Raw genomic sequence first — 27,942 nt, 5'->3', positions numbered from 1 at the left:
ATATATATATATATATATATATATATATATATATATATATATATATACACACCATGATTTGGGTGTTAATGGCCTCCGTAAATGGGTGTAAGACTAAGAGACTGAGGCCTCCAGTCTAAATTCTGAAGATTTTCATTTTTTGATCATGAAGTCTGCATATATATGGGCAAGCCTTTTCCAAAGTAGAATCTATAAGTTGAACCATTAGAAGTTACTTTGAATATTATTCAACAATCTTATCATATCAGTAGCTGTAGCTAGCACTATTTCTCTTACAGTGAAGCTTTTGACCCTTACTAGTAATGACACATGTGTAATAAGCTTATTAGATACCACATTAAATAATCACTCTCTTCATTCATCATCATTTGAAGTTCATTCAGCTTCTTGGTCTTGCATTTCTTGCTTGATTTAAACTTTGTTTTCAATGAAAACCATGACTGTGGTTATGTGGGAGTTGTGTTAGAAAACATCCAGCAATTTTGGGCACTCCTTTGAATAGCCCATAGTTTGGAAAACTCTGACTACTGTGCCAGTGTGGGGCCAGAGTTTGAATCAGAGGGCACACAGTATGGCTAGGCTGGCATAGGTGGGGCATGCTTCACAGGGTGTGAAGCTGAACCTCTCCATTTGGTCATTGACAGAACACTGAGTGACCAGACTTGACATCACTACCCTGGAGCCATTGTAATGGCCAACTTCATCATAATTGTTCCAACCCTAGTCATGAGGAGTGCTGTGTTTTTTCAGGCTACATGGCTTGGAATCATCAATCCAAAAGGCAACTCCAGAAGTGAAGGTCAGAGAATGGAACTTTGTCCAAAACATTGGAGCAGGGTACCCGATACCACAGCAGCTTCCCAAGGGATTTGGGGATCACGTGACTTGAATTCAATCCTGTGAAGTCTAACACCAGAAGGATCAGTTTTCTTGAATTTATATTATTGTCCTGAAGTAAAACTCAAGGGAAATCTTTTTTTTTTTAACAACGTGGATGTGGTTCACATTTAGTTTTCCTTAAATGTAGTGTAAACCAGCTTTAATATAATCTACAGAGTATGTATATTGTTAGTGCATCCTTAAGAGACAATGGAATTTTGCAGTGACATTTTGAGGAGTCTGTGAGTAGGCTGAGAGCTTAATTGTCATTCTGGAGAAACTATTAATTGTGACATTTGAAGAGAGGGAAAGAAAAAGGATTAAGAGAACTCATGTCCTGGGAGGGCTGAGTCTGACACTTCTCTTATAAAGAGACATGAACAGAAGAGACTTTAATTGGCATCCCAAGGGAATTGAATAGACTGTTTCCAGAATCGAGAAGGTAGAAGTTATAGTGATGGTTCAAAGAGATTCTGGTTGTGATCTTTTTCAAAGGTGATTCATTGAAAACAATTATGTCTTTGTTTTAATGTTTGTCACACTGGTGATATGTAGCATAGCCAGTAATCTTGGTTATTTAATCCACTGAGATTAGGGAATTTCATATATACAGAGATGAACAAAAACTTATGGAAAAAGTTGCTTTTCTAGTTTATTAGATGAATACTATTTAATAAATTTGAACAGGAACTCAGATATAACCCATTAATTAGTAAGAAAATATTGCAATTTTAGAAAGTAATATGGCAATATCCAAATATAACCCCTGAAACAACCTGAGGGCCTGGGATGAGAGTGAATAATAAACAGAAAACAGGTGGAAAGAGAGAAATGATCCTTTCTCTCAGCTACACAATCCCTTCTTCATTGGTAATATGAATATTGGTAATAAATATCTCCTGATAAAGGTTCTTAATACATAATATAGGTTTCAAGTGTAAGACAGATTTTATTTCACTCACTAAAGGCAATATATAAGACACAAGGGCCTCACAAGAAAAAAAAAATGCAGGGAAAAGAAATTTTTAAAATCCATTTTACTCATTTTTTCCCCAAAGAGTATGCCAGGAGAGCCTCTCTCCTGTCTCTCATACCACTCCTGCTATGGTACTTCCTCTTTTGCCAAGATCTCCACCTCATGAAGAATAGAACCCCTTATCTACCAGGGGTGGGGGACCTGTGCCCTTGAGGTCACATGTGGCTTTCTAGGTCCTTGGATTGGGTCTACGTCCAAGTTTTACAGAACAAACCCTTTTATTAAGGAGATTTGTGCTGTGAAGTTTGGATTCAGTCAAAGGACCACACTTGAGGACCTAGAGGGCCACATATGGCCTTGAGGTCACCGGTTACCCACCCCTGGCTGCCCAACAGAGAAGCAAAGACAGCATAATGTAGAACATTTTACTTACTCTCATTAAGATGCTTCCTCACCTGCTGGGATCAAGCTTACACCTGGATTCATCTCCCACATCACTTCCAAATTTCTGTGATACTGAATGAGGCACCTAAAAGTGAGTCAGCATCCTCACCCAGCACCCACTGTCCATTCTCTCATCTGTATCCACCTCAACCCTATCTCTCATTTTAGTTCTACCTAAACCTTCCACCGTGTCTATTGTGCCTGGCTGGCTCAGAGCCTTCCTGGATGTCCTAATTCCTGTTTCACCCTGGGGAACTTTAAAGAAGTTCTAAATATTACCTTAGACACCCTAACATCTCATTTCCCTAGCTTTGTCCACTCCCACAATTCCAGTCCACCTCAGCTAGTTATAAGGGTGGCCACAGTCTTGATCTCGTCATCATTCACAGGTTGTTACATTTCTAGGCTCAACAACTTGGAAACTCTTTCATCAGACTCTAACCCCCTTCTGTTCCATCTTTCTATATGTCTTACCCCTCCTAAAATTATCCTTTTACTTCATGACACCTCAAAATGCCCCATTCCCCTTTACTCTCTCAGAATACCAACTTTCTTTAACTTCTCTTTCTTCTTGTTCTAGTCTCAAACCTATGGTAAATTAATTCAACTCTGCAGTGTCCTCTCTTATCACTGGCTGTTTCTTGACCAACCCCAACCTTGGATCACTCACATGATCTGCCTCTTCTACTCCTTATCATGTGTTGCTCTATGGAATTAGAGGACCATATAACTCAACCAAATTGGTTCACTAACAATTTATACTACCTAATTTCAACTGTTCCCTCTCTGCAGCAAGGTAAACATTTTATTCTTACCTAACCAATTGGAGGGACCTGACCTTCAGGGGTGGGGCCTTTTATATGAATACATGACCATGAAACCATATCAACACAACCAGAGACCACCAGGATGGTACATCAAGGGAGACACAGCTTGAACTTTGCTCCATCCCTAGTCCAATAAAGTCCTGGTTTTGTCATCTTTCCCAACCCATTTGGAGGGAAGGAGACAGCTTGTGCAAAAACAGAGATGGGAAAGGGAATGTTATGAGTGAGGAACAAAAGAAAATGACAGTTTGACTGGAAGGCAGCATGTGTGAAAGCAAGTGATGTGTACTAAGTCTAGAAAGGTGGTTGTGAAGAGATTTTATGTCAAACAGAGGTATCAATCTACTCTCCTGGAGGCAAGAGGCAACATGTTGAGCAGGGGAAATAATATGTACTGACCCCTCCTTTTGTATGTCTCAACATCCCTTCCATATACAAGGCCTTTAATAACTTCCGCCATGTTGTAACAAAGGACCTTCTTTGGGTGTGATAGTTATACTCCTGTTTTCAAAGGTTCCATTCCTAGTCTTCTATCTTTATTCATGTCTCTGTAGTAACTCTGACATCTTCGCTGCTCTATTTCTATCCCCAGCTTCTGGTGAAGAGCCCAAATATGCTAAGTATGTCACTTGGTTCAGCAATATTAACAGATTTGGAGTCAGAGATATGGGTTCAAATGCCAGCTCTGCCACCTACTATGTGTCCTCTGGGAAACTCTCTTCACTGCTGTGAGCCTCAGTTTCCTCATCTATGAAATGAATGCTAGCAATGTCTTGCAAACTAAGAGGGTGCCTTGTGTATGCTGTCCTGCTTGATTTCAACTCCATGGGACAAGATGCCCATGGTCCTCAGGGCATTTTATCATTCCCTGACACTTTCTTGCCTTCTTTTCTGTGCTGTTTTTGTAAGCTCCTTGAGAGCAGGAACTGTCTTACTTTGTATTAATTGTATCCCCAGATTTGTTGCATAGGTTTTTGTGAAATGGATATTTATTTTTTATATAGAATCCTCTCTTGTGTTTGGCTGTGTACATGGAAATGTTCTTTTTTTTCTTTTCTAATTTTGTATTTAAGTTAAATTAAAAATTGTATTCCCAGTACTTAACCCAGTGCCTAATACATAGTGGGAACTTAATAAATGTTTAGTAGATTTGACTGGATGTGCATTGTCTTCCCTACTAGAATGTGAGCTCCTTGAGAACATTCAAGTCTACCTATGACTCGTTACTAAGGAATCTTCTGAAAATTGGCTACTATTTAAGATGAATTCATTTCCATTTAGATTTTGCCAACTAAAGGAGTGCCTTCTGACATTATAGAAACTAATAAAACAACACAGAAGGGGTGAGATGATCCTTTTGTTGGTCAAGCCAGTTTTAATGGAGAAAATGTCCTGAATTCTATAGATCCCAAGAATGATACTTCAAACTTTCAATCTGTTTATTTTTTTAAAAAGTTTAATGAATTATAAAATAAATATACTTCCATTAAATAATAAATAAACTATTTACAAATGGAAACATTACTTTATATTCCCATGCTTCTGTATGTACAGAAATAATAAGACTTTCAGCATAAAAATTGGCATTTGAAAGTAAAAAACCATCAGAAAAAATAGCCAATTTTCTGATGACCCACAAGGAGAAAAATAATTCTTGGCACTTGTGGTTGTAATGTGGCAGTTACTTCTTCATGTTCAGTTGAATAGCCTGTTAAGAAATAAAATATATGCGTTACCATGAGAAATCTGAGTTTCTTTCCAAACTGGCATCAAGAGAAAAAAAGTGGAAAAAATGAAGATTAAGTAAAATTGCTGGCTAGAGGAACACCCTGGTGGCCTTCCTTCCTGCCATTTTGACCTCAATCCTACAACCACAGGTACATTTGTTATTTTATGTGCCTTCTTTGGTAAAAGAACAGCATGTGTTTGAAACATTTATCCAACTAGGTCCCCAAGTGAGGCCCCTTTGACTGAATCCAAAATTCCAGAACAAATCCCCTTAATAAAAGGATTTGATTGGTAAAACTTGGACTCAATCAAAAGACCACACACAAGGACCTAGAAGAGAACATGACCTCAAGGCTGTAGATTCCGCACCCCTGGACTAGGATACATATAGCTAACCAATTATTTGATTAATTGGATAAATTAATATTTATTATAATAAATAATAAAAAAACAATTATTTCCATTTTTAACAAGGAAATATAACTAACTTAACAGCACAGAACCAGGTGAAAACTATGGAAGTAGTAGCAAGATTATATGGAATCCCCCCATAAGAGAGTGTTCTAGGCCAAATGTTTAGTAGATTCGACTGGATGTGCATTGTCTTCCCTACTAGAATGTGAGCTCCTTGAGAACATTCAAGTCTACCTATGACTCATTAGGCAGTCTCACTTTCTTTTCCCACAGCCATTCATTGGTATCTTGTTCTAGAAGTTCATCCTGGATTCAGTTCAATACCATGTGGTCAAGAGCTCTCCTTCAAAACTGGGTTACCCACACTAATACTCTTAGTCCCAGTAGATGAGAATATGATGCTCTTATCTGCTGAATCTATCTCAAGTACAGAGAACCAGAGAGGTCTTGGTCCTTCTTAAAATTGTGATGAGACCAGACAGAATTTGCACCGAACCCACCATGGGATGCTCCATCTTGAGCAAAGGAATTAGGCCTGACTCCCTCTGCTGGGGTCAAGCAGTGTATCTGTATACAAGATGTTTCTTTGTTTAAATATCATTAGATATTTCCCACCTTTCAACAAATGAGTGTATTAAAAGTAATCCCATGTAAAAACACAGACCTGTAAGCCACTTTCAGCTATACGCTAATGGGCCCATTTCCATTTTCTTGCTTAAGGTGCTTTCTTTCTTCAGCTTCTTGGGCATGAACGTTGGAATGTGCTTTCCGAAGCCTGTGGGGGGAATAATATTTCATTGTAATTGAGAGTTTATTTTTCTAATTCTACACAGTTAATGTGGGCAGCTGGGAGGCTCCATAAAGAGCTCTGGGCTTAGAATCAGGAAGGCTCATGTTTATGAGTTCAAATATGGTCTCAGATACTTGTTAGTCATGTGACACTAGACAAGTCACTTAACCCTGTCTGCCTCAGTTTCTTCAACTGTAAAATAGGGATACCAGGAGCATCCACCTTCCAGAGTTGTTGTAAGGATCAAATATACTTATATTTCTAAAGCACTTAGTAGAATGCCTAGCATGCAGTAAGTGTTTAAGTAAAGGTTGTTTCTCACTTTTGAAAAGAGACAAGGGCAAAGTAGAAAATAGAATAAGTGGGAGGCAGGATAGGATGGAGGGAAATACAGGTAGTCTTTCACCATATATCTATTATGGAAATGTTTTATGTAACTACACATGTACAACCTATATTGAATTGCTTATCTTCCCAGTGGCGGTGGGTGGGGAGGGAAGAAGGGAAAGACTCTGCAACTCAAAGTTTCAAAAACAAATGTTAATTTTTTTTATATGCAACTGGGAAATAAGATATACAGGCACTGAGGTATAGAAATCCGTCTTGACCTACTAGAAAATGTGGGGGGAGGCATGGGGGAGGATTTTAAGAGAGAATAGACTGGGGGAAGGAATATTCAGTAGGCTTGCTATTTTGGAATGGGAGGTAAGGGGGAGACAGAAAAATTTGTAACTCAAAATCTTGTGGAAATGAATGTTGAAAATGAAAAATAAATAAATTGGAAAACAACAACAGAAATGCTTGTTTCTTTCTCCTACCTATCAAACCCCATTCATCTTTAAGGTCCAGATCACAAATTGCCTCCATAAAGTCTCCCTGGTTTCCTGAATTATGTTTCTTCTCCCCCTTCTGAACCCCTGTTCTACTCTTTGCATTTTTTTCCAATGGAACTTGCCAGGTTCTGCCTTGTACTGTAGTTATCTGTGTACTTAGGTTCTTCCCATTCCTACCTCTCCTCCACCCCTCCCCTCATTAGGGGTGTAACTGTAAGTTCCTTGAGGGTAGATACAGGGTCCTTTACCTTTGGTGCATATTGCCTTGGGTATGCTATCCAGTTGAATAAATAATATAAGCTCTTAGAGGTTTGGGTTCATTCTTTTGGTCTTGGTATCCCCAGTGTCTACCATACAGTAGGTGCTTAATAAATTATTGTTTTTTTTGAATGGTGGAAGTAGTATATTGCCTTTCAAAGTAAGCTCCTATAGAATGGAATGTGTTAAGTTCCTTTTAGCATAGAGACTTAGGATTTAGAATGGAAGGATCTCTAAGAAATCATCTTGTCCAAGACCCTCTTTTTACAAATGAAGAAACTGAGACATAAGAGAATTAGCCATGGCGACACAGCTCAGAGTTAGAATTTGAATCCAAATATCTGATTCCAGGTCTGTCCTCTTCTATCATAGTACTCTGTCTTTAGAGTTTTATGCTCCCAGAAGGTAAGGACCTCATTTGGAGCTTAGCATAGTGCCCTACATGATCAATCAATCAATGATTCAGCAAGCATTTGTTAAGCGCCTAATGTATGCTAGTCACGTAGTTGTTAGGTTCTGAAGACACAGAGACAAAAATCAAAATAGCTCCTGCTTTCAAGAAGCTTACATTCTATTGAAGGACACAATACAGAGATGATTGTATGTGTGTGTGTTTATCTCTCTCTCTCTCTCTCTCTCTGCACACACATACCATAGTATCTATATATGATCCTAGAAGATATATATATATATGTACACATACATGTGTATATACACACATACATTTATGTGTAAGTATGTAGCTATGGGGGTGTTTCTTTACAAAGCCTATATGTGGTGCTGTGGGCAGGCAATTAGAGCTGAAGAGGGGTGGGGGAATAGTGATATGAAACTTCACATAAAAGATCATGCCTAAGCTCCATATTGAAGGAACTTAGGGATTGTCAGAGACAGAGATGAAGCATAAGTGAATTATAGACATGCCAGTCAGTCAGGGCAAATGCACTGAGGCCAGAAATAGAAAATCATGTAGGAAAACAATTAAGAAGGTCAGTTCTTCAGCTCCACAGAGGATGTGAAAGACAGTAATGATGAATAAGTCTGGGAAGGCTGGTTGGGGTCTGATTGTGAAGAGTTTAAAGTGCCAAGCAGAGGAGTTTATACCTGCCTAGAGGTAATAGGGAAGGATGGGAATTTGTGAAGTAGTGTAGGGACCCCATCGAATCCGCACTTGAGGAAAATCACTGGCAGCAGTATGGAGGATATTTTGATGTGGGAGGGAAGAGACTTGAGGAAGAGAGACCAGTTGGAGGCCATTGTAACAGTCCAGGTGAGAGGTGATAAAGACCTGAACTATAAATGTCTTTTGCTGAAGACAAAGAAATGAATATAAGGGGATAATGTCCATTTTTGAAGGGAAGCAGATTTTTCACCTGCAGCGTTATTTAAATAAAAGCCAGTTGCATGGGTACATTTTGCCTAAAGATTTTTCTCTAACTTGAAGTATTAGCAGAAAAAACCCACCAGACTAGCTGTATACACAGCAACCTTAGATTTAACTTCTAATTTGTGAATGCGAATAATAAAGCAACATTTGGATGTCATTTCATCATCCTTTGTAATCAAATTAGGATTTGCATATGTTGTAATAATAAACAGTGACCGCAAAAGAGGAGTGCTTCATTTCCTGAATGGCAGGAGTGGTGTGGTACATATATACACAATCCACTTGTCAGAGTAATTCCTGAGACTTAAAATTAAGGCTCATGAATCCATAATATTTCCCAAGCTACTTTAGCAAGAACATGAATCACCTTGTTGAATATCTAGCAATCTACTTCCCTGAGAGTAGCTTCTCTTGACCAGAACAATAAATGTTGGCATCACCAAAAGCAACTAACTAGACCCTAAGAGTATAACCCTGACTTTTGTTGTTCAGTCATGGCCATTTCCTTCTCCAACTCATTTTACAGATGAGGAAACTGATGCAAATATTGCTCAGGGTCACACAGGGAATAAATATCTCAGGCTAAATTTGAATTCAGGTCTTCCAGGCTTCAGACTGGGTACTCTATCCACAATGCCACCTAATTGCCTGGATGAACCTGACTTCTAAGAGTATTCACTGACTGTGGAGAGGACAACTTCCTAAAACAAATCCCTTTTCTTTTGTTATTGTCAAGTTACTGCACATTGTAGGATTTTGGATGAACTGATGTGAGGGACCTCAGAAGCCATGTAGTCCAATCTCTTCATTTTAAAGATGAAGAAACTAAGGCCCAATGAGACTGACTTGCCCAAGGTCATACAAGCAGTAAGTGCCAGAAATGAGATCTGAAGTCATGTTTTCTCCCCTTTTGAGTTATAAATCTTTCCACTGCACCATGATTGATTTAAAATCAGTTAAGCCTTTGAAGGCTAAGACCAACCCCCTAATTTTGTAGTTGAGGAGACTCAGATCAAGGGAGGTTAGGAGACTTGGCCAGGCCACTAGTAAGTGTCTAGGAAATGTCTAAAGGGTTATTCAAACGCAGGTTTTCCTGACTTTTCCTGACTCAGGTCAAGCACTAGATATATTCAGAGTAATAGCAGCAGGGAAATCCAAGAAGATAGGCTAATTTCCATTGCATTTATTCCTTACCTCCCCACCCCTCCTTCGAAAAGTGAAGGAGATTGACATAGCCTGAGTACCTCCTGAAATTGCCAAATATAATAATAATAAGATAAAGTATGACACACAAACTAATCAGGTGTGGCACACTAAAATGTTTTTAGAGAATGATATTTCAAGAAAACCCTGTGTTAATAATTGTATAAATGCCAAGTTGATATTTTGCACCCACTCAGTGTCTCCCTGCCCCCATGAAGTTCTATAATTCTTTGTTATCTTTTCCTAGCTAAGATCCCACCTTCTACAAGAGGTCTGTCTTGATTACCTCCTCTATGCTATTGCCTTCTACTGAGATTACCTGCAAGATACCTTCTATGTATTTTATTTGTTTGGGGCAGGTAGGTATCACAGTGGGTAGAAGGCTAGGTCTGGAGTTAGGAAGACTCATCTTCCTGAGTTCAAATATGATTTCAGATTTTTACTAACTGTTTGACCCTGGGCAAGTCACCTAACCCTGCTTGCCTCAGTTTCCTCACCTGTAAACTCAGCTGAAAAATGAAATGGCAAACCACTCAGGTATTTTTGCCAAGAAAATCCCAAATGGGGTTATGAAGGGTTAAACATGACTAAAAAAATGACTGAACATGAACAACAATACTTAGGGAGATAAGTAGATATAGTCATATTCCAGCACCCCTTCTCTTAGAACAGAATGTCCAGCCTCAGGGTTCCAGAGTCAGACATGACTGGAAAATGACTCAACAACAACATAGTTGTTTGCATACTGTTTCTTCTCTCCCCTCCCCCACAATTAGAGTGTGAGCTCTCTGAGAGCAGGAATTGTTTCTGACTTTCTTTGTAGCTCAAGCCATTAACACAATTCTTGGCAGATAGTAAGTACTAATAGATGTTTGTTAACTTGATGCTGGAGAGGAAGAAATCTCTTCAGATGCTTTCAAAGGTTTGCATGGAAGCAGGATTTCTTTTTTTCAGTATGAGAAACCTTTGTGATTAAGGGTGGGGGGCAGGTGTACAGCAACAGTCAATCCATTTTCTATATTTTCCCCCAATACATTTAAATTTCACAAATATTATTACAATTCAAGTAGATGCTGTCAATGCTTCACTTTTGTATTCAAAGTCATCCAGCATAAACATAAAAATTAACCACTACGATTTACTCATGAACACATTTCTGACACAATCCAACAGGAAGTCCTGGGAGCGACCTTGGGAAAAGTGTCTCCTCTCCTAGAAGTTCTGCAGTAGGGATTTGCATATCGCCATACTTACTGAATGACAATGATGACAAGTGCTGAGAAGCAAAGTAGTGAAAGAAGAACAATCACAATGACCAGTGCTGTGATGGAATGACCTCCGTCTCCCATAGTATGGGTCTTCATTAACTGCTCCCCGCACCTTTCACCAAAGTAATCCGGATGACATCTACAAATAACCCACAGGCAAACAATGGCATTCCGATTGAAAAGTCAACTCCATCAGGTTATCGACTAACTCTCTCTAGTCTTGGAAACAAGAATTCAAACATGATTTCAAAGGGAAGGCATGTGACTACACTACGATGCCATACTGTATATTAGAATGTCTATCAGTAGTAGAACAAGTTGAGATTAGTCTGGGTGTGATATTCCAAGAAGACACACCTTTTTATTCTTCATGTTCTATTTTATGACCTACTGATGAGTTCAATGATTTGTTATGTGACTTAAAAATTATACTATCACTTAATTTGAATGACAGATAATTTTTCAATGGAGAAATCTGAAAAGCATGAACAGAACTAAATTTTCTCTTTCAGGAAAAAATATTGACATATTAAAGTTTAGTGTTACTCTGAAAAGCAAAGTGGAGAGTCAAGGGTTTGTGACTTGGTTTATAGGAAATGCAAATAGCAACAGTATCAAACAACTTACTTGCAAGTCACTGCTAATAGGCTTTCTATGTATTTGCATTCACCATGAATGCAATAATTTTTGTATTTTTCATCACATGGATGAACCATCTTTTTGGGTTTTCTCCTTCTGCCTTTATTTTTCTTTCTTCGATTCTTGGTTTTTTTTTCACTTTCTGTTTCATTTTTCTTGGGTTTAACTAAATGTTCAACTGGAGAAAAAAAAGAGAATATTTTGTTAATGGAAATATTCTTGTTTCCATTTTGATGTACAAGAAGAAAAGACACTATACCAGTGGTTCTTTCAAATGAACAATTTCCATGCCTTGTGAAATTAACAATCAACTATAAGTACCTGAAATAATATCAATAATTGTACCCTTCCCCCCAAAAAAGAAAAAGAGAATAGGAACACAATATTTTAAAATCATATCATTACTATGTTCCAGTTTTATAGCCAAGGAATTAATTTTTCTATTGGATTCTATTTTCAGATCACTGGTAGTAAGAGGAATCATTCTTGTTGACTAAGAGAAACCCTCAAATGATTTTGAAAATTAGCAATACTAGAGGAACCTTCATCATCATGGAGTCCAACATCCTCATTTTACAGATGAGGAAAGAAACATATAGGTGAAAGGTCGTTTGCCCAAGCCCACACAGCTAAAAAAAGTGCCAAAGATGAAACTTGAACCTCTCTCTGACTTCCTGCTCAGTCCTCTTGCCCTTGTATAATTCTGTTTCATGAGTTAGAATGAAGAGAAATTAGGATTAAGTTAACCATCAGGGAATAAAATAGGACTTGTGTAATAGACTTTGCCCCTTACAATCAGGACTAAAACTGTTTCCTGGATTATTTAAAATCAGCTATCTTACCAATACCTCCACCAATAAATGATGAAATCCAGAGCAATTAATTTTGTCATTTGTTAGGAGTTATGATTTTGAAAAAAATGTGATCAAAGAGAAATTTCAACGATGACTAAAATTGAAACTGTCGAATTTCATTTCTCTGTATCTCCTATGATGTCGGAGAGTTGAGGCTGATTTTTCCCCATTACCTTCCATTCATCAACTTTGTTTTAAAATTCATTTCCAATTACTTTTCCTAACTGCATCCAACATAGAAGTAATTCTGCCATGGTGTATGACCCTCTGGACTTTGCCCGCCATGTCTCCATGTATATTCCCCCTTACACACATACACTTTTCACCTTATGTTTTGTCTCCCCCAGTAGAAAATAAGCTCCTTGAGACCAGGTACTTGTATTTGTATTTCCAGCACTTAGTTCTTGGCACAGAGTTAATCTATTATGATTGTGCATTTCCTGCTTGCCAGCACACAGCATTACTGATAATGCAAAGATATTGGTTGTGGAGTGGGAAGGGGAAAGGGGAAAGCAATATGAATTCTATTTCTATTAGTTTCAGGATGAACTTATTTGTAAAAGCAATAAGTAAATAATATGGGAACAATGAAAAGAAAAAAAAACACAACATTCCCACCCCTACAGTCAATAACTTTCACCAAGGCCCCATGGCATACAAAGCATTAGATTAAGCATATTGGAAAGTATACCAAGGAAACTGAAGAAAGCTTATACTTGAGAAGATGACAAATTGACATGTTGGCTATCTCCTCAAAGAAAAAGTAAACAATATGGAACCACAAGTCATGAGCTTAACCCTAAAGACTCTGAATCTAGATAAATAGAGAGCTGGGTACACAGTTTAAGGTCCTAGGACACAAATTATATACCAAAATTAATGAACATTCCTCTATATAGCTAATAGATGAAAGAAAAAAAGAGATCATGAACAATTTTTGAGTCATTTAAATGTTGTAAGGGATGGTTAACCCCAGAGAAATTCAACCTAATAGCTTGTCAGAGGTGTTCAGAGAAATACATAGATCATACTTTCTATGATAAACACTTTTATTTCGTAATAATCTGTAATTTTTAAAAATTGGCCCCTTTCTCGCTTTTAATATTTAACCTAGGTAGTTAAGAAGATGGCAAATTGTCGTATCTGATGAGCAGATTATTTTGTTTTATTGTTACTCAGATATCATTTTTCCCAAATCAAATTTTATATAAAGTAAAAACAAATTCTTACCCTCCTTATCCTTTATAACATAAATTCCTATCCTCTTCTTTGCCCAACCCCCAGGATCTACCAACATACAAAAAGATGATTAAGAATGGAATAGCAGGAATGGTGTCCCCACCACATGCCTCTAACATATAATGTTTTTTTTCTCCATTTACCTCAAACACCAGCCTTTGTCAATCTAGTGATTGTTGGGCACCAAATGGAAGCCATTGGGACAGCAGCAGAAAATTGGGGTTGAGTCATGGGGAACTGTTAGAAGGCCAAGGACAGCTGTGATGATATGGTCCACTGTGCCCAAGAGCTGTTCAAGAATAGGATGGATGTTCTCTTGCCAGATGGGTCCATGCTTTAGGTAGAGATTAGCTAAAGCAACTGACAAGGTACATTCTAACTCTAAAAGTTAGTGAATCCTCATTTTAAAAGTTGAAATTTCAGATCTTATATCATGGGTCCTTATTTTCTCAGGGAATGTAAAAGTGAGTTAAGTAGTATTTTATATCTTTGTTGCCTTGATTTAGAAAAGGAAGTCAGGGTGAGCATCCTGAGGTATAATGCAATTGCAGTAATTTGTAATGATCTATCTATCAATCAATCTATCTATCCATCTATCTATCTATCATCTAGATATAAATACATATATGAAGATCAGATTTTTGTCTTTCAGTTATTTACAATACTGAATTTTTAAACTCAACATTAAGAGTTTCAAATCTCTTCTAGCTATGACTATTGTAGCCATTGTATGTTTCACTGGCAAATTTTGCAGCTTGTTTTCTCCAGACCCATTCTCACCATCCCTTGGAGTCTGATCACTACATTGCCCAGGAACAGCATAATTATATTCAGAAGAAAAGTGGAAAAAAATAAAAGACATGATAGTTCACATTTCCCTAGGACCTTTGAGTTTAAAAGGACTTTCCTAATAAAGACCATGTGAAATCATTATTGCAAATATTGTTATTACATTTAATACTGAGCAATGAGGGTTAGAGACATGAAAATACTCGCCAAAGTCACACAGCTAGAACATACTAGAGGGAAGACTTAAAGCCACGTCTCCCCTTTCTCTTTCTGAAATACAACATAACTATTCACAATATAACAAATAAAGTCATGGGTCAGAATATGGGATTCAGAGATGAAAGGGGTTTTAGAGAACATTGTAGTCCAAGTTTCTCATGTTACACACAAGATAAAAGATTTGCCCACAGAAAGTGGCACAGCCAAGATACAGGTTCCCTGACTACAAATCCAGGGTTCTGGCCACCATACCACACTGAGCTCTAATTTCTAAGAAACTCCTGCCCTACTTCGAAAGTGACAAAGAAAAAAGCTTCAGGATCCAACAGAAAATGCTCCATTTGGCATCGCAAGCCCTTTGAGATCTGCCCCCTCCCTGGTGGTCTAGTCTTCTCACGCTTCACTCCCCTCCCTGCTTAATGATCCAGCAACAGCTGCCTTCTTACTATTCTCCCAGTGATCACTCCTCCTTTTTGTATCTTTCCCCTCACTGGCCTACATGCCTGGAATGCTCTCCCTCCTCGCCTCTGCTTACAGGCTACCACAACTTCCTTCAAGACTCCGTTGAAATCCTATATTTTTTGGGTGATTTTTGAGTGTCTCCCTCCTCTCTCACCCCCACCTTTGTCCATTTCCTGCTAGTGTCTTCCCTCTGCGATTACGTTGCATCTACTCTATACATACTTGCTTGTTTCCATGTTTTCTCACACAACAGAAAATGAGTTCCCTGAGGAGAGGTAGCATGCTTTTTGCTTTTTATTATATATCCCTTGTGCTTGTTTAGTAAATTTTCAGTTGTGTCTGATTCTCTATGACTCCATTTGGGATTTTCTTTGTAAAGATACTGGAGTGGTTTGCCATTTCTTTCTCCAGCTCATCTTACAGATAAGGAAACTGAGGCAAACAGGGTTAGGTGAATTGCCCAGGGTCACACAGTCAGTGAGTACTTAGAACATAGTGAATGCTTATTGGCTGAGTCCTGTACCAAGCTGAGAGACAGCTACTTATTTGTAGCAGACCCACTAGAAAACCCGGTGGGTGGTTTCTCTTCAGAAGATGCTTGGCAAATGACATTATTTTGTGCACCACCTTTCACTTGATTCTTTTGCTCACCTTTGATTGAATCATCTATGATATATCCAGGCAGTTGTAGGTCTTCCTCATAGTCTTCATAGTCATATTCAGTCCCTGAGGATACATCACTTCCTGAGAAGGCTTCAGTCACTGAAGAGAGCTGGAGCCTGTCTGTGCTCTGGTCCCCAGAAAACAAGTCCTTTTTCTCAGAGTAAGTATCATTGGCATCCGATGCAGCCACATGATGGCACACTGTGGAACAGAACAAGAGAGTGAAGCGGGATTCTGGTTGTTTGATGGCCACATTGAGTGGAATACAGGTGTGAACCTCTTCCTACCCAGCAGTCACAGCTCATACACTGACTGCAACCGAGCCACCTCATGAAAGCAGATTTACATTTTGCTCTCAGGTGAACTCGGATGCTCCAATTATAATTCTTTTATGAGTGCTTTCCTTTTTGCCACATGGTATGGTTGGCAAGAACACTGGTTTGGAAGACACAATTCTTACTTTTCCAGTCCTAGCTTGGTCACTTATAGGCTATGGTCAAACCACTATTATTCTGAGACTCACTTTCCTTATAAACTTCAGTGGGAGGCTGAGTTTCATATGAGCCTCTTTCCTGTAAGATGGAATCAAAAGTCTCATTATTGGGGCAGCTAGGTGGTGCGGTGAATACAGCACTGGCCCTGGAACCAGGAGGACCTGAGTTCAAATGTGACCTCAGACACTTAACACAAGAATGAGCCATGTGGACTTTGGCAAGTCACTTAACCCAAATTGCCCTACCTTCCCCCCTCCAAAAAGAAAAAAAAAAAGAGTCTCACTATTAATAGCTGCCTCCTAAGGAGGAAAAGGTTTAATAAACTATAAAGCACTGTCCAAATGGGAGTTATTATCATAACACATTTAACTGGAAGATATCTTAGACAGAATGTAGTTCAACCTTTCCATTTTACAGATGAAGAAACAGGACTGTAATACAGTAGTTTCTATTAAATAGTACTGTTTAGAAGCTTTCAGTAAGAATAAGATTATAAGAATATAAACAAGCTGTCATATGAAACGACATTATTTTTCCCTCCCTTTGTGGAAGGAAATGCTTCCAGCTATAAAAGAACCACTGAAAGGGGGCTTAAGATGTACCTGCTTCATTCCAAATGACATTGCAGCAGGGAAGGACTCTATTTGCTTCCCAATGCCCTCAGTCCCACTTTGAGCTCTCACCTAGGATGTTGAGTTCCCTTCTTTTTGGATCTGTAGTGGGCACCAGCTCTTACATACTAGAAAGCTGGATCCTTCTGCTAGCACACTGGGGAAATGAGACTTTCTACATGTTGCTAACAGGGATTTGAGTAGTTCAAAAAGCAATGGCAATGGAAGTTCCAAGATTTCATGAGGATTTCATCTTCATAGGATAATAGGCTCATATTCAATATAGGAACATAGATATAGAACCAGAAAGCACCTCCAAAACCAGTTAGCTCTACACCCTTATTTTTCATCATGGCCTAGTATTGATAGTGATGGATTTGGAGCCAGGAAGACAAGTTCAAATCCTGCCTCAGATATTTACAAGCTGTGTGACCCTGGGTAAGTCACCTCACCTCAGCCTCAGGTTTCCTCATCTGTAAAATAGGGGTAATAGTAATACCTACCTCACAATATCATTTTGAGGGTCAAATTATAAAACCGATAACAAATGTAAAACACTTTGCAAACCTTTAAGTACTTATTATTTTAGTAACAACAACAAGGAAATTGAGGTCCAGGGATGTTAAGCAAATTCTCCAAGGCCACCCAGCTAGTCAGTATCCCGACTCCAGAACCAGGACTTGTTTCACTGGACCAGGCTACTCCCTCAGTTTATTCACCTGTAAAATGGGGATACATTCAATTCTAAAGTTCTGTGGAGAGACCAGCTGTTAGGTTTTACTCTCCATTTTCATAGTCACTACCTGGCACTCCTTAACGAGGTAAGCATCCAAACAGCGCTTGAAGGAAGCATGCCCGGGCTAGGGCCAAGGTGAAAGTTAAAGCCTCCTTGGAACCTCTCAGCCAACTGTCACCTGCTGTATGTGCGCTCCTCTCTCCAGTCCCGCCTGCCCCGCCCGCCCCGCCTGGCCCTCCCGGCCCGCGCTCCACTCCGAGGAGGGACCGAGCTAGGGACTAGCCCGTGGGAAGAAGGCGGCGGCTGCCGCGCCCCGCAACCCCAGCGGCTCACCTGCGCTCAGAACCAGGAGGGACAGGAATACAGGCGACGTCGTCCGCGGAGGCGGCGGCGGCGTTCTCATTGGCCTCTCGGGGCGGGCGGCTCCGTCTATGGGACAGCTGAGAGGGGCAGTTTGGTGGCGGAGAGCCGGACAGGGTCGCGTCTGAGCTATAGGAGGAGGGGCGGCCTCCCACTCTCGTTCAGTCGGAGAGCCGTGCGCCTGGCTCCCTGGCCAGCCGAGTCCCCGACAGCAGCGGCAGCGGGGAACAGCGACGGCAGCTAGGACAGCGGCAACGGGGCCAGCGGGAGCGGAGACAGCAAGCCGAGACAGCCGCGCTTGGAGGTGTGCGCATTCCAGAGGTGCGACCGCACCTGCGGCTTTATAAGTCCCTGGCGGGGGAGAACCCCGGCTAGGAGTGAGAGGCTGGGCTCCGGACGTCACTGAAGCTCCCCAGAATGGGTGGGGCCAAGAGACTTGTCAGAGAGGAAAGGTTGCGCCCCAAAACCACACAGACCCAGCCAAGCCATTTTCGCGTCGGAAGGAAGGCTCAAGAGAAAGCAAAATGGAATTGTAGAGCTAGGAAAGTTGGAGACAGACGGATAGCTAATGATTTCTAAAGCTTTTTATGGTGGGGAAAGCACTTTACATGTGTCAAGCTCATTTGATCAACTCAGAATGCTTTGAAAGGGCTCTGGCCCCGAGTTTCTTCTGGTAGTCGAACCCTAAAACTTTTTTCAGGGACACAGCGTCGTACAGGAGATGGGGCACTGGCCTTGGAGAAGATCTAGCCTCAAATTCTGCCTCAGAGAAGTATTAACTGTGTGACAACCTGGGCAAGCCCCTTAACCTTTCTGTCCCCCAGTTTCATTGTCTGTAAAATGAAGGAGTTTGTTGGATTTTATTGCTTTCTATTTCCCTTCCATCTCTATAATTCTGATCCTATGATTCAGACTTGTGACTCTGGGCAAGTGCCTTAAGCTATTTTTTGCCTCAGTTTCCTTATCAGTAAAATGAGGGGTGGCACTAGACTTGATGGCTTCTAAGGTCCCTTCTTCTAGCTCTTATCTATGATTTTATGATTGATTCTATGACTTTTGAAACCCCTATGAAATTGATTTCCTGTAATTCCTAATGCCAGAAATACCCTACTAATCTTTTTTTTTTTTTTGAGGGGGGAAGGCAGCGCAACTGGGGTTAAGTGACTTGCTGAAGGACACACGGCTAGTAAGGGTTAAGTGTCTGAGGTCAAATTTGAACTCAGGTCCTCCTGACTCAAGGGCTAGTGCTCTATTCACTGTGCCACCTAGCTGCCCCTCTACTAATTTTTTACTAAAAAATTCAAGGCACTTTAAACATAAACGACTCTAAAAATGAGATGGATTTATTATAGATTCCCTAAATCATAGCTGTTCAAGGAGAAATAGGATGGCCATTTGTTATGGGGAAAAATTGGATTAGACAAATGTTTCTCAAACATTTTAGTCTTAGGACCCCTTTTACACTCTTAAAAATTACTGAGAACCTCCATCCCCTCCTACATGCAATGATTTTTTCACTTAAGTGACATATCTCTATATATTTTTGGAAATAGTATTTTATTTTTTTCCAATTATGTGAAAAGATAGTTTTCAGCACTCATTTTGTATAAGAGTTTGATTTCCAAATTTTTCTCCTTCTTTCTCTTCCCTCCTCACCCTCCAAGAAAGCAAGCAATCTGATATAGGTTATATGTGTGCAATCATGTAAACATATTTCCACCTTAGTCATGTTGTGAAGGAAGAAACAGAACAAAAGGGAAAAGTCACAAAAAACAAGAAAACAACAACAAAAAAAGTGAAAATAGTCTGGTTGGCTCTGCATACAGATTCCATAGTTCTTTCTCTGGATGTGGATAGCATTTTCCATCATGAGTCTTTTGGAATTGTCTTGGATCATTGCATTACTGAAAAGAGCTAAGTCAATCATAGCAGATCATCATACAATGTGGCTGTTACTGTGTATAATGTTCTCCTGGTTCTGCTCACTTCACTTAGCATCCGTTCAGTGACATATCTATATTTAACACATTAGAAACAAAAAACAACTAAGTATTATTATAAAAAAAGTTTAAGCCTTGTGGATACCGTGGAAGGATCTAAGGGACTCTCAGAAGTCCCCTACCATACTTTGAGGACTGCTTGACTAGACTTCCCAGAGTCCCTTTCAATTTTGTTAGCATGATTCTAAGGCATCCCTCCATTGAAAAGTGTTAGTCTCCAAATACAGAAGTGATATTCTTCCAAAGAGACAATGTGAATTCCGTGGAAAGGGTGCTTCATGGGGGAGTCTGAGGACTTTGGTTCAAACCTTAGCTTTTTCATTTACTGACTGATAACTTTGGACAAACCCCTGAATCCAATGATGCTCAGTCTTCCCCGTCCCCTGTAAAATGAGGGGATTCAATGAAAGATATAAACTGGTGGGCTTTGATTTTAAAAAAAAATCCCTCTCTTTTAAAATCTTTGTTATAAGAGTGGGAGAAGCAATATATCTAGAAATGAATACTGTAAAAACAAAAGCATCAATGTTTTATAAAGAAGAAAACCTTTTGAAAAATGAGGGGGTTGGGTTAGATGGCCTTTTAAATTCATTTCCAACCCTTTATCTATGAATATAGACCACTACCTCACTCCTCTACTGGTGACTTTTTAAATTTTTTTTTTAAATCATTTACTCTTAGTTTACAACATCAATTTCACAAATTTTTGAGTCCCAAATTTTCTCCCCCTCCCCTCCACCTGGGGGCATGAAATGCAACCTAGGTTCTACATGTACCTTCACATTAAACATTAGTCAAGTTGGTTTTTTTTTTATCTTTTTTTTTTTATTTTTAAAGGGAATGTATCCCTGTTAAGAACAGCTATTGTTTTTTGCTTTTTTTTGGGGGGGGAGGGCAATTGGGGTTAAGTGACTTGCCCAAGGTCACACAGATAGTTTTTTGTGTGTGTGTTCTGTCTGAGGCCGGATTTGAACTCAGGTCCTACCGACTCCTCACATTAGTCATTAGCCAGCGAACATTAGTTAAGTTGTAAAGAAGAATTATAACCAATGGAGTGAACAACGAGAAAGAAGGAAGGAAACAAAACAAAACACATAAGAGAGTAAGAAGTTTGTTCCAATCTGAATTCAGACTCAATAAATCTTTCTTCGGATGGAGAGAGCCTTTTCCATCATGAGTCCTTTGGAGTTGTCTTATAACCTTGCATTGCCGAGAGGAGCCCAGTCTATCAAAATCAATCATCACAGATATGATGTGTCTGGAATTGTATAAAAAGTTCTCCTGGTTCTGCTCTCCTCACTCAGCATTAGTTTATATAAGTCTGTCCAGGTTATTATGAAGTCCCTCTGCTCCTCATTTCTTATAGCACAATAGTATTCCGTTACATTCATATACTACAACTTGTTCATCCATTCCCTAATTGATGGACATCTCCTTGATTTCCAATTCTTTGCCACTACAAAAAGAGCAGTTTTAAATATTTTTGTACATACGGGTCCTTTTCCCATTTGTAAGATCTCTTTGGGATACGACCATAGAAGTGGTAAAGTCAATCTACTGGTGACTTTAAATTATGGTGGCAGGAGAATTGGAGGGATCTTTTTGGATCAAGGCTTTCCTAGGGTTTTTCAAGTCACACCTAAGGGGTGGGAGAGTTCCTGCTCTATTGTCATTTCTACTGCCAAATTTAGAGTCTAATGGGGTATTTAATTATCAGCCTCTGTCACCTGCCTAGCAGTGGATAAATCAATACATTAAAAGGGAAAATAAAAGGATGGAATTGAATCTGACTTTTTGGTCATGTGACTAAACCCATAAATTTGGATTGTTCTTGAATTGAGGAAATGATTGTATTGTTTTCTCTTTTCAAACTGTTTCCTTGACTTGAAGATCCGTATCAATTCCTGATTCAGTCCAGTAAAGCAACTTTTTTTTTAGGAATGTGGGTCACAGTGCATCTCCTAGTATATTTGTGAAACTTTCTAAGCTAGTTACTTCTTTTCAAATGGTCTTTTCAGTGAGTGAGCTAAATATTCATCATTTCAGCATGGAATTAATAGGCCAATGTGGAATTCCTTGAGTTTACATAGCCTTTCCTTTATGAAGAGCACAAAAGGTGAATTGGGAACAGAAATTGTCATCCCCTATTAACTTGTGAGAAAATTGAGATTGGCAGAATAAGTTACTACTGTTCAATCATTTTAGTCATGTCTGGCCTTTCATGACCCTATTTGGGGTTTTCTTGCCAAAGACACTAGAGTGGTTTGCCATTTACTTTTGCATGTTGTCAGGCAATTAGAAATTAATGAACACAGCTAGCCGGTGTCTGATGCTGGATTTGAACTTGGGTCTTCCTGACTTTAGGCCACTTCTCTATCCACTGAGCCACTGGCTGCCTCTAAAGGGTTTAAGAAACTTGACTATTTCATAGTAGAGTAAAAATTAAAACAAGTTTCCCCCCTATCTTCTATAAGTGAGGTACCGTTTAAAAGTTTTTATTTCTAGAACTAGGTCATTTCTCTTGGCCTATTCCTCTACTTTCCTCTGGTTCTCAGTTTTTCCACCTATAAAATGAAAAAATAGAATTTAAATTGCCTCTCAGATTCCTTTACTCTCTGATAGTCTATGAGTTGTGGGATCATGAGTTCTTTGTCGTTATTAGCGTGGGTGCAAGATGGGCCCACTAGTGACCTTCAGGATGTGGTACTGTGTTCTTATTGAAACTGGGTCCTTTTCCAGTGGGAATAGCTTCACTTTTTTTTTTTAACCTATTGTGACATAGTATATAGAGTACTAAGCCTTTAATGAGAAAGTCTGGAATTCAGATCTTGCCTCCTACCATTGCTAGTTATGTGACGCTGGACGAGTCACACAACTTATATCAGTGTTATTTTCTTCATCTGTAAAGTGAAGGTGTTGGACTTGATGACCTCTCGGGTATCCTTCAGCCCTAAATCTATGTGGAGAATGTTTATAGTGAGTAGGAAACCTGCTCCAAACATGTATAGAATTCTTTGCATTCTGCTTGCTGAGCTTAGAAGAGGAGGGAAAATTGCAAGAAATTCAAGAGGGATAGCAACCACTCTTCATTTTAGGAAACTGATGGTTCAGGGCGGCCAGGTAGCACAGTGAGTAAGAGCACCGGCTCCAGTGTAGGGATGACCTGGGGATCGCATCCGGGGCTCGGACACTTAGCACCCACCCAGAAACACCTGGCCGTGTAACCTTGAGCAAGTTACTTAACCCCAATTGCTTAGGGGTGGCCAGGTGGCTCAGCGAGTAAGAGCACTGGCTCCAGTGTCGGGATGACCTGGGGATCAAATCTAGGCTCAGATACTCAGCACCACACCCAGAAATAACTGGCCGTGTAACCTTGAGCAAGTTACTTAACCCTGATTGCTTAAAAAAAAAAAAAGAAACTGATGGTTCTCTTACTAGTATGTCTGGTTAAGGGATCCTTAGGAGTAAATGCTTCTCAGCAAGATGTATTTGGGGTGTACAGTGTGAGTCTTTTGGACAAAGTGCTCTGGATAGATCCACGAGGTAATTTTGACCAGATTAGTATTCATTGACAAAATTACACAAATTTATTATTTTAAAAGATAATGCCAGGATCCAGATTTGAGGAATACATTATTGTTATTTTTATTTGTTAGTGTTGTTGGTTGTTTCTCAGTTGTGCTGGACTCTTTGTGATTCCATTTGGAGTTGTCTTGGCAGGCAAACTGGAGTGATTTGTCATTTCCTTCTCCAGATTATTTTATAGATAAGGAAACTGAGGCAAACAGGGTTAACTAACTTGCCCAGGGTCACACAGCTAGTGTCTGAGGCCAGATTTGAACTCATGAAGATGAGTCTTCCTGACTTCAGGCCAAGTATAATCCACTGCACCCCCTAGCTGTCCCTTATTTGTCAATGTAGCTCCCTGTATCCCCCAATTCCTGCCCCCAGATGCTAGAATGTATGAAATTATTTCTGAAGGTCACCTGTGTGACCTAAGTGTTTCAACTCTCTGGGTCTCTGATGACCATTTTCAAAGTGAGGAGGGGTAAGGCTAGATGGACTCTGAGGTTGCCCCTAGCTTAAGTCAGACATATTTCTTCTATGATCCTTATAGGTTTTGCTGGATGATACGTTTCATTTTTTAGGTTCCATATGGAGTTCTATAATTTTCCATTTTATTCTAGGAAGTTTGGTCCAAAAGGATATATATATACATATATAGATAGATAGATAGATAGATAGATAGATAGATAGATAGATAGATAGATAGATAGATAGATAGATATAGATAGGTGGATGGGTGGATGGACAGACATATAGATGGATAGATAGATAGATACTGGATTCTTGAAAAAAATAAGCAAATTTGCTTATAGTGTACCACTCAGAAGGACTCAGCATGTGAGGTGTAATCAGTTAGTGACACCTTTAAGGCAGCTATAGAAATGGTGAGATGAAAAACTTTAGAACAGGAGTAATACCTCTTCAAAGGTTTTGCAGACTATTGCATGCAGGGGGTATTAAAGAGGACGGGGGTTAGAGCCATTTGTCCTCCTGGACCTGTGGTCATGAGGGATGGTCAATACAACACAGGACAGGACTACTTCAAAGTACTGATGAGTCTGAAGTGGGTCATTCTGTGTCCTTCTCCTTAGAATTTCATTTCATTCCACATTTAGAGCTGGAAGCAACCATGTAACTCATCTTGTTCAAACCCCTCGTTTCACAGATAGGGAAACTGAAGCCCAGAGAATGACTTACCCTAAATCACTTGCACAAAATCACCATGGGAAAAGGAGGGCTGGGATGTGAACACTGGGGGTCCCATGTCTTTCATCTATTTCATTTTGAAGCTTGTAGGATAGTTTTAAATAAAGCATTCCTCACTAGGCACAAACATAATTCATTTTAAATAAAGCAGTCAGCTAATAAACTTTTATTAAGTGCCTACTATGTGCCTGGAGCTGTGATGCAAAAATAGGGAAAAGACAGTCCCTGCCCTCAAGGAGCTTTCAATCCAATGAGGATACACCATATAAACAAATGTATACAAAGCGAGGTATATAAAGGATAAAGAGGAGATATTTATCCGAAGGAAGAGTTCCTGTAGAAGGTGGGATTTTGCTAGGGACTTAAAGAAAGCCAGGAAGATTAGTAGACAGAGAAGAGGAAGGAAAGCCTAACAGGCATGGGGAGGGTGACAGCCGGAGAGAATGCCAGGAGCCAAGCGATGGAGTGTCTTGTTCATGGCACAGTCAAGGTCAGTGTCCTTGGATTAAAGAGTACATGTTGGAGAGTAAGGAGTAAGATGATGGGAAAGGTAGGAGGAGGCTAGATTCGGAAGGGCTCTGAATGCCAAGCAGAATATTTGGTATTTGATGCTGGAGGGGATGGGGAACCATGGGAGTTTGTTGAGTAGGGGGTGGTAGGGACATGCTTGTGCCTGCAATTTAGGAAAATCACTTTAATGGCTGAATGGAGGATGGATTTGTGTGGGGAAAGACTTGAGGCAGGCAGACCCACGGGCAATAGTCCAGGCATGAAGTGATGAGGTCATGGACCAGGGTGGGGGCAGTGTCAGAGGAGAGAAGGAGACACAATGAAGGTGCCACAGAAAAGCAGCACATTGGATAAGTCCTCAAATAGCTCATTGCTTTATTGGAGGAAATAAAAAGCAATTAAAGAAGACAGGATTTAGGCAAAAGATCAAGTTTGCAGGACAAACAATGAACACAAAAGGAGTTTGGAGAAAAATGACATGCATGTGGGCTGGGATACAGTCATGGAATGTTAAAACTGGCCAGGGCCATCATCATACATGGTTTCAGGACTGAGATCCCTTAGAAGCCTTGGAGACACTCCATTTGTCAGGAAAGGCTGCATGGAGGAGGTAACATTTGAACACAGGCCAAAATGATGGTAAGAATTTGGGAAAGAGAAGAGAGGAAAAGGACAAAGATTCTTTTGAAAAAGCATATATACATACATTTTCTCTATCTGTGTGTATATATACATACATTAATATATATTTACATAATTTACCTGTATATTTTATTGTTTAGTTGTTTTAAGTCGTGTCCAACTCTTTGTGATCCCATTTCAGGTTTTCTTGTCAAAGATACTGGATTGGTTTGCCATTTCCTTCTCCATCTCATTTTACAGGTGAGGAAACTGAGGCAAACAGGACTAAGTGACTTGCCCGGGTCACACAGCTAGTAAGTGCCTGAGGTCAGATTTGAACTCAGGAAGATGAGTTCCACTGTGCCACCTAGCTGCATCATATGTGTATATAGGTTTATATATAGATATAGTATAGGTATGTATATATGTATATGTGCTTGATATATATATATATATATATATTCACATATATGTACTATGAAAAAGCATTCACAATAGGATTCCTTCAAATATTGAAAGTATAACTAAAAATTCTTATATATAACTTGAGGAATGTGTCTTTTAAAGACAAGTCCAAGTAATGGCCTCTTGATAAGGGGTATGGAGTTGATGATGTCATGCTCTGAATTTGGCAGCTAGAGGGTGTAGTAGGAAGAGTGATGGTCTTGGAGCAAAAACGACCCAAGTTCTAATCTTACCTCAGACACTTGCCAGTGGTATGATCTTGGATGAGTCCCCTTCACCCTTCACAGACTCAATATCTTCATTCATAGAACTGGTGATAATAGCACCTACCTCCCAGGGCTATTATGAGGATTAACTGAGTGCTTTGCAAACCTTAAAATGCTATATAAATGCTAACTATTATACAATATGTCAAAGATGTTAATATTTCACTCTATTGTAGTTTTTAGAGTTGAATGGAGGGGAGAATAATGTGTTTAAATTTTGATAATATGCAGGGAAAGGACATTTCTGTTTCGATATAGAGTAGAGTAGTAAACACAACTCACATTTATGTAGTGCTTTCTAGTTTGGGAAACACTTCCCAAATTTTGACCCTCACAACCTTGGGAGATAAGGGCTTTTATCGTCCCTCTTTTACATAGGAGGAAACTGAGACAGACAGAAGTGAGGTCTTTTTGACTTAAGGTTCAGCATTCTTTGCACTGCACCACGTAGCTGTGTGTCTCTGAGGCCCCTGTTGATCCTTTGTGATTGTATTCTTATAGGTAGTCTTCTGGAATGATGCTGTGGAAACCTTCAGATAGTGCCCTTTAATTTGCTGAATAAAGCCCAGACTCCTAGGCCTGTCCCTCTAGGGGTGTCAGTTCACAGCATGGGGTTCAGTATAAATGTAGACACAGAGGAAGAAGATGGTGAAATGAAATAACCCTTGGAGAGTTCATTCTCTCAGCTTTGGGGATTCAACCGTGAGGTGAGCTTCCCTGATTAGTAACTAAAGAGAAAAAAACAGCATAAAACAAAACAACAGTGCCTCACCAAACCCATTACATCTTGCATGCTGCCCTAGACTATGCCATAAGTTTTCCTACTTCCCCATGACTCTATTCAAAATCCCCCTGACCATCACCTCTCCAAACCTGTTTTCTTCTTCTAGAATGGAAAGCTGTTCATCCTTCGTCTGTTCTGGAAAGGACCAGTGACATTGGATGTCTTGATTTGCCCATGAGTTGGACTTCAGTGAGCCAGAGCTGAGTAGTAATTGGCCTTACTTTCTCCTCCAGAGTCATCAAAGTACAGTGTGGCAAGACCAACTGTTGATGGCCCAGGATGCAGTGGGTGACCTTGGTCTTTCTAAATTAAGTCTTTCCCAGGTCTCATGTAAATTCCTTCACAGAATGTCAACTCTGTGAGAGAAGCAGCTTCCTCCCTTCTTTTATTTGTAACTCCAGCACCTGGGCATTCAATAGACCCTTAATAAAGCCTCGTGATCAAGTACAG

At 39.7% G+C, this 27,942-nt stretch overlaps 1 protein-coding gene and 1 long non-coding RNA gene across 2 annotated transcripts in view; both read right to left on the bottom strand.

The window, feature by feature from the left end:
- LOC138164207 (uncharacterized) overlaps positions 1 to 2,960 on the bottom strand; it is a 67,896-nt gene extending 64,936 nt beyond the window's left edge. Inside the window, exon 1 of the long non-coding RNA XR_011169009.1 lies at positions 2,289 to 2,960. This is a non-coding gene — a long non-coding RNA (uncharacterized lncRNA). The remainder of the gene's footprint in view (positions 1 to 2,288) is intronic.
- A 1,600-nt stretch (positions 2,961 to 4,560) lies between these two features.
- On the bottom strand, positions 4,561 to 18,878 carry AREG (amphiregulin). The gene is made up of 6 exons (XM_069091804.1): positions 18,047 to 18,878; positions 15,861 to 16,073; positions 11,635 to 11,824; positions 10,994 to 11,146; positions 5,933 to 6,043; positions 4,561 to 4,834 (listed from the first exon to the last, which is right to left on the bottom strand). The coding sequence occupies exons 1-5, from the start codon at positions 18,114 to 18,116 to the stop codon at positions 5,950 to 5,952; spliced, it is 720 nt and encodes a 239-aa protein (XP_068947905.1). The 5' UTR covers positions 18,117 to 18,878; the 3' UTR covers positions 4,561 to 4,834; positions 5,933 to 5,949.
- Positions 18,879 to 27,942: the final 9,064 nt, after the last annotated feature.

Source organism: Petaurus breviceps, unplaced genomic scaffold, assembly GCF_028583685.1.
Source record: "Petaurus breviceps papuanus isolate PSGF00001 unplaced genomic scaffold, PetGlider_PUasm1.0 126, whole genome shotgun sequence".
Classification (NCBI taxonomy): Eukaryota; Metazoa; Chordata; class Mammalia; order Diprotodontia; family Petauridae; genus Petaurus; species Petaurus breviceps.
Note: the sequence above shows the minus strand (reverse complement) of the source record. Positions and strands in the feature narration are given on the sequence as shown.

Bases quoted from the DNA above. Each gene is read 5' to 3' on its own strand.
- AREG (XM_069091804.1), bottom strand. From the start codon at position 18,116: ATGAGAACGCCGCCGCCGCCTCCGCGGACGACGTCGCCTGTATTCCTG. The intron at 11,825-15,860 runs GTGAGCAAAAGA...TTTTTTCTCCAG, and splicing joins CATAGATGATTCAATCAAAG to TTGAACATTTAGTTAAACCC. The intron at 6,044-10,993 runs GTAAGTATGGCG...TTCCCCCCACAG, and splicing joins CTTGTCATCATTGTCATTCA to GCTTCGGAAAGCACATTCCA.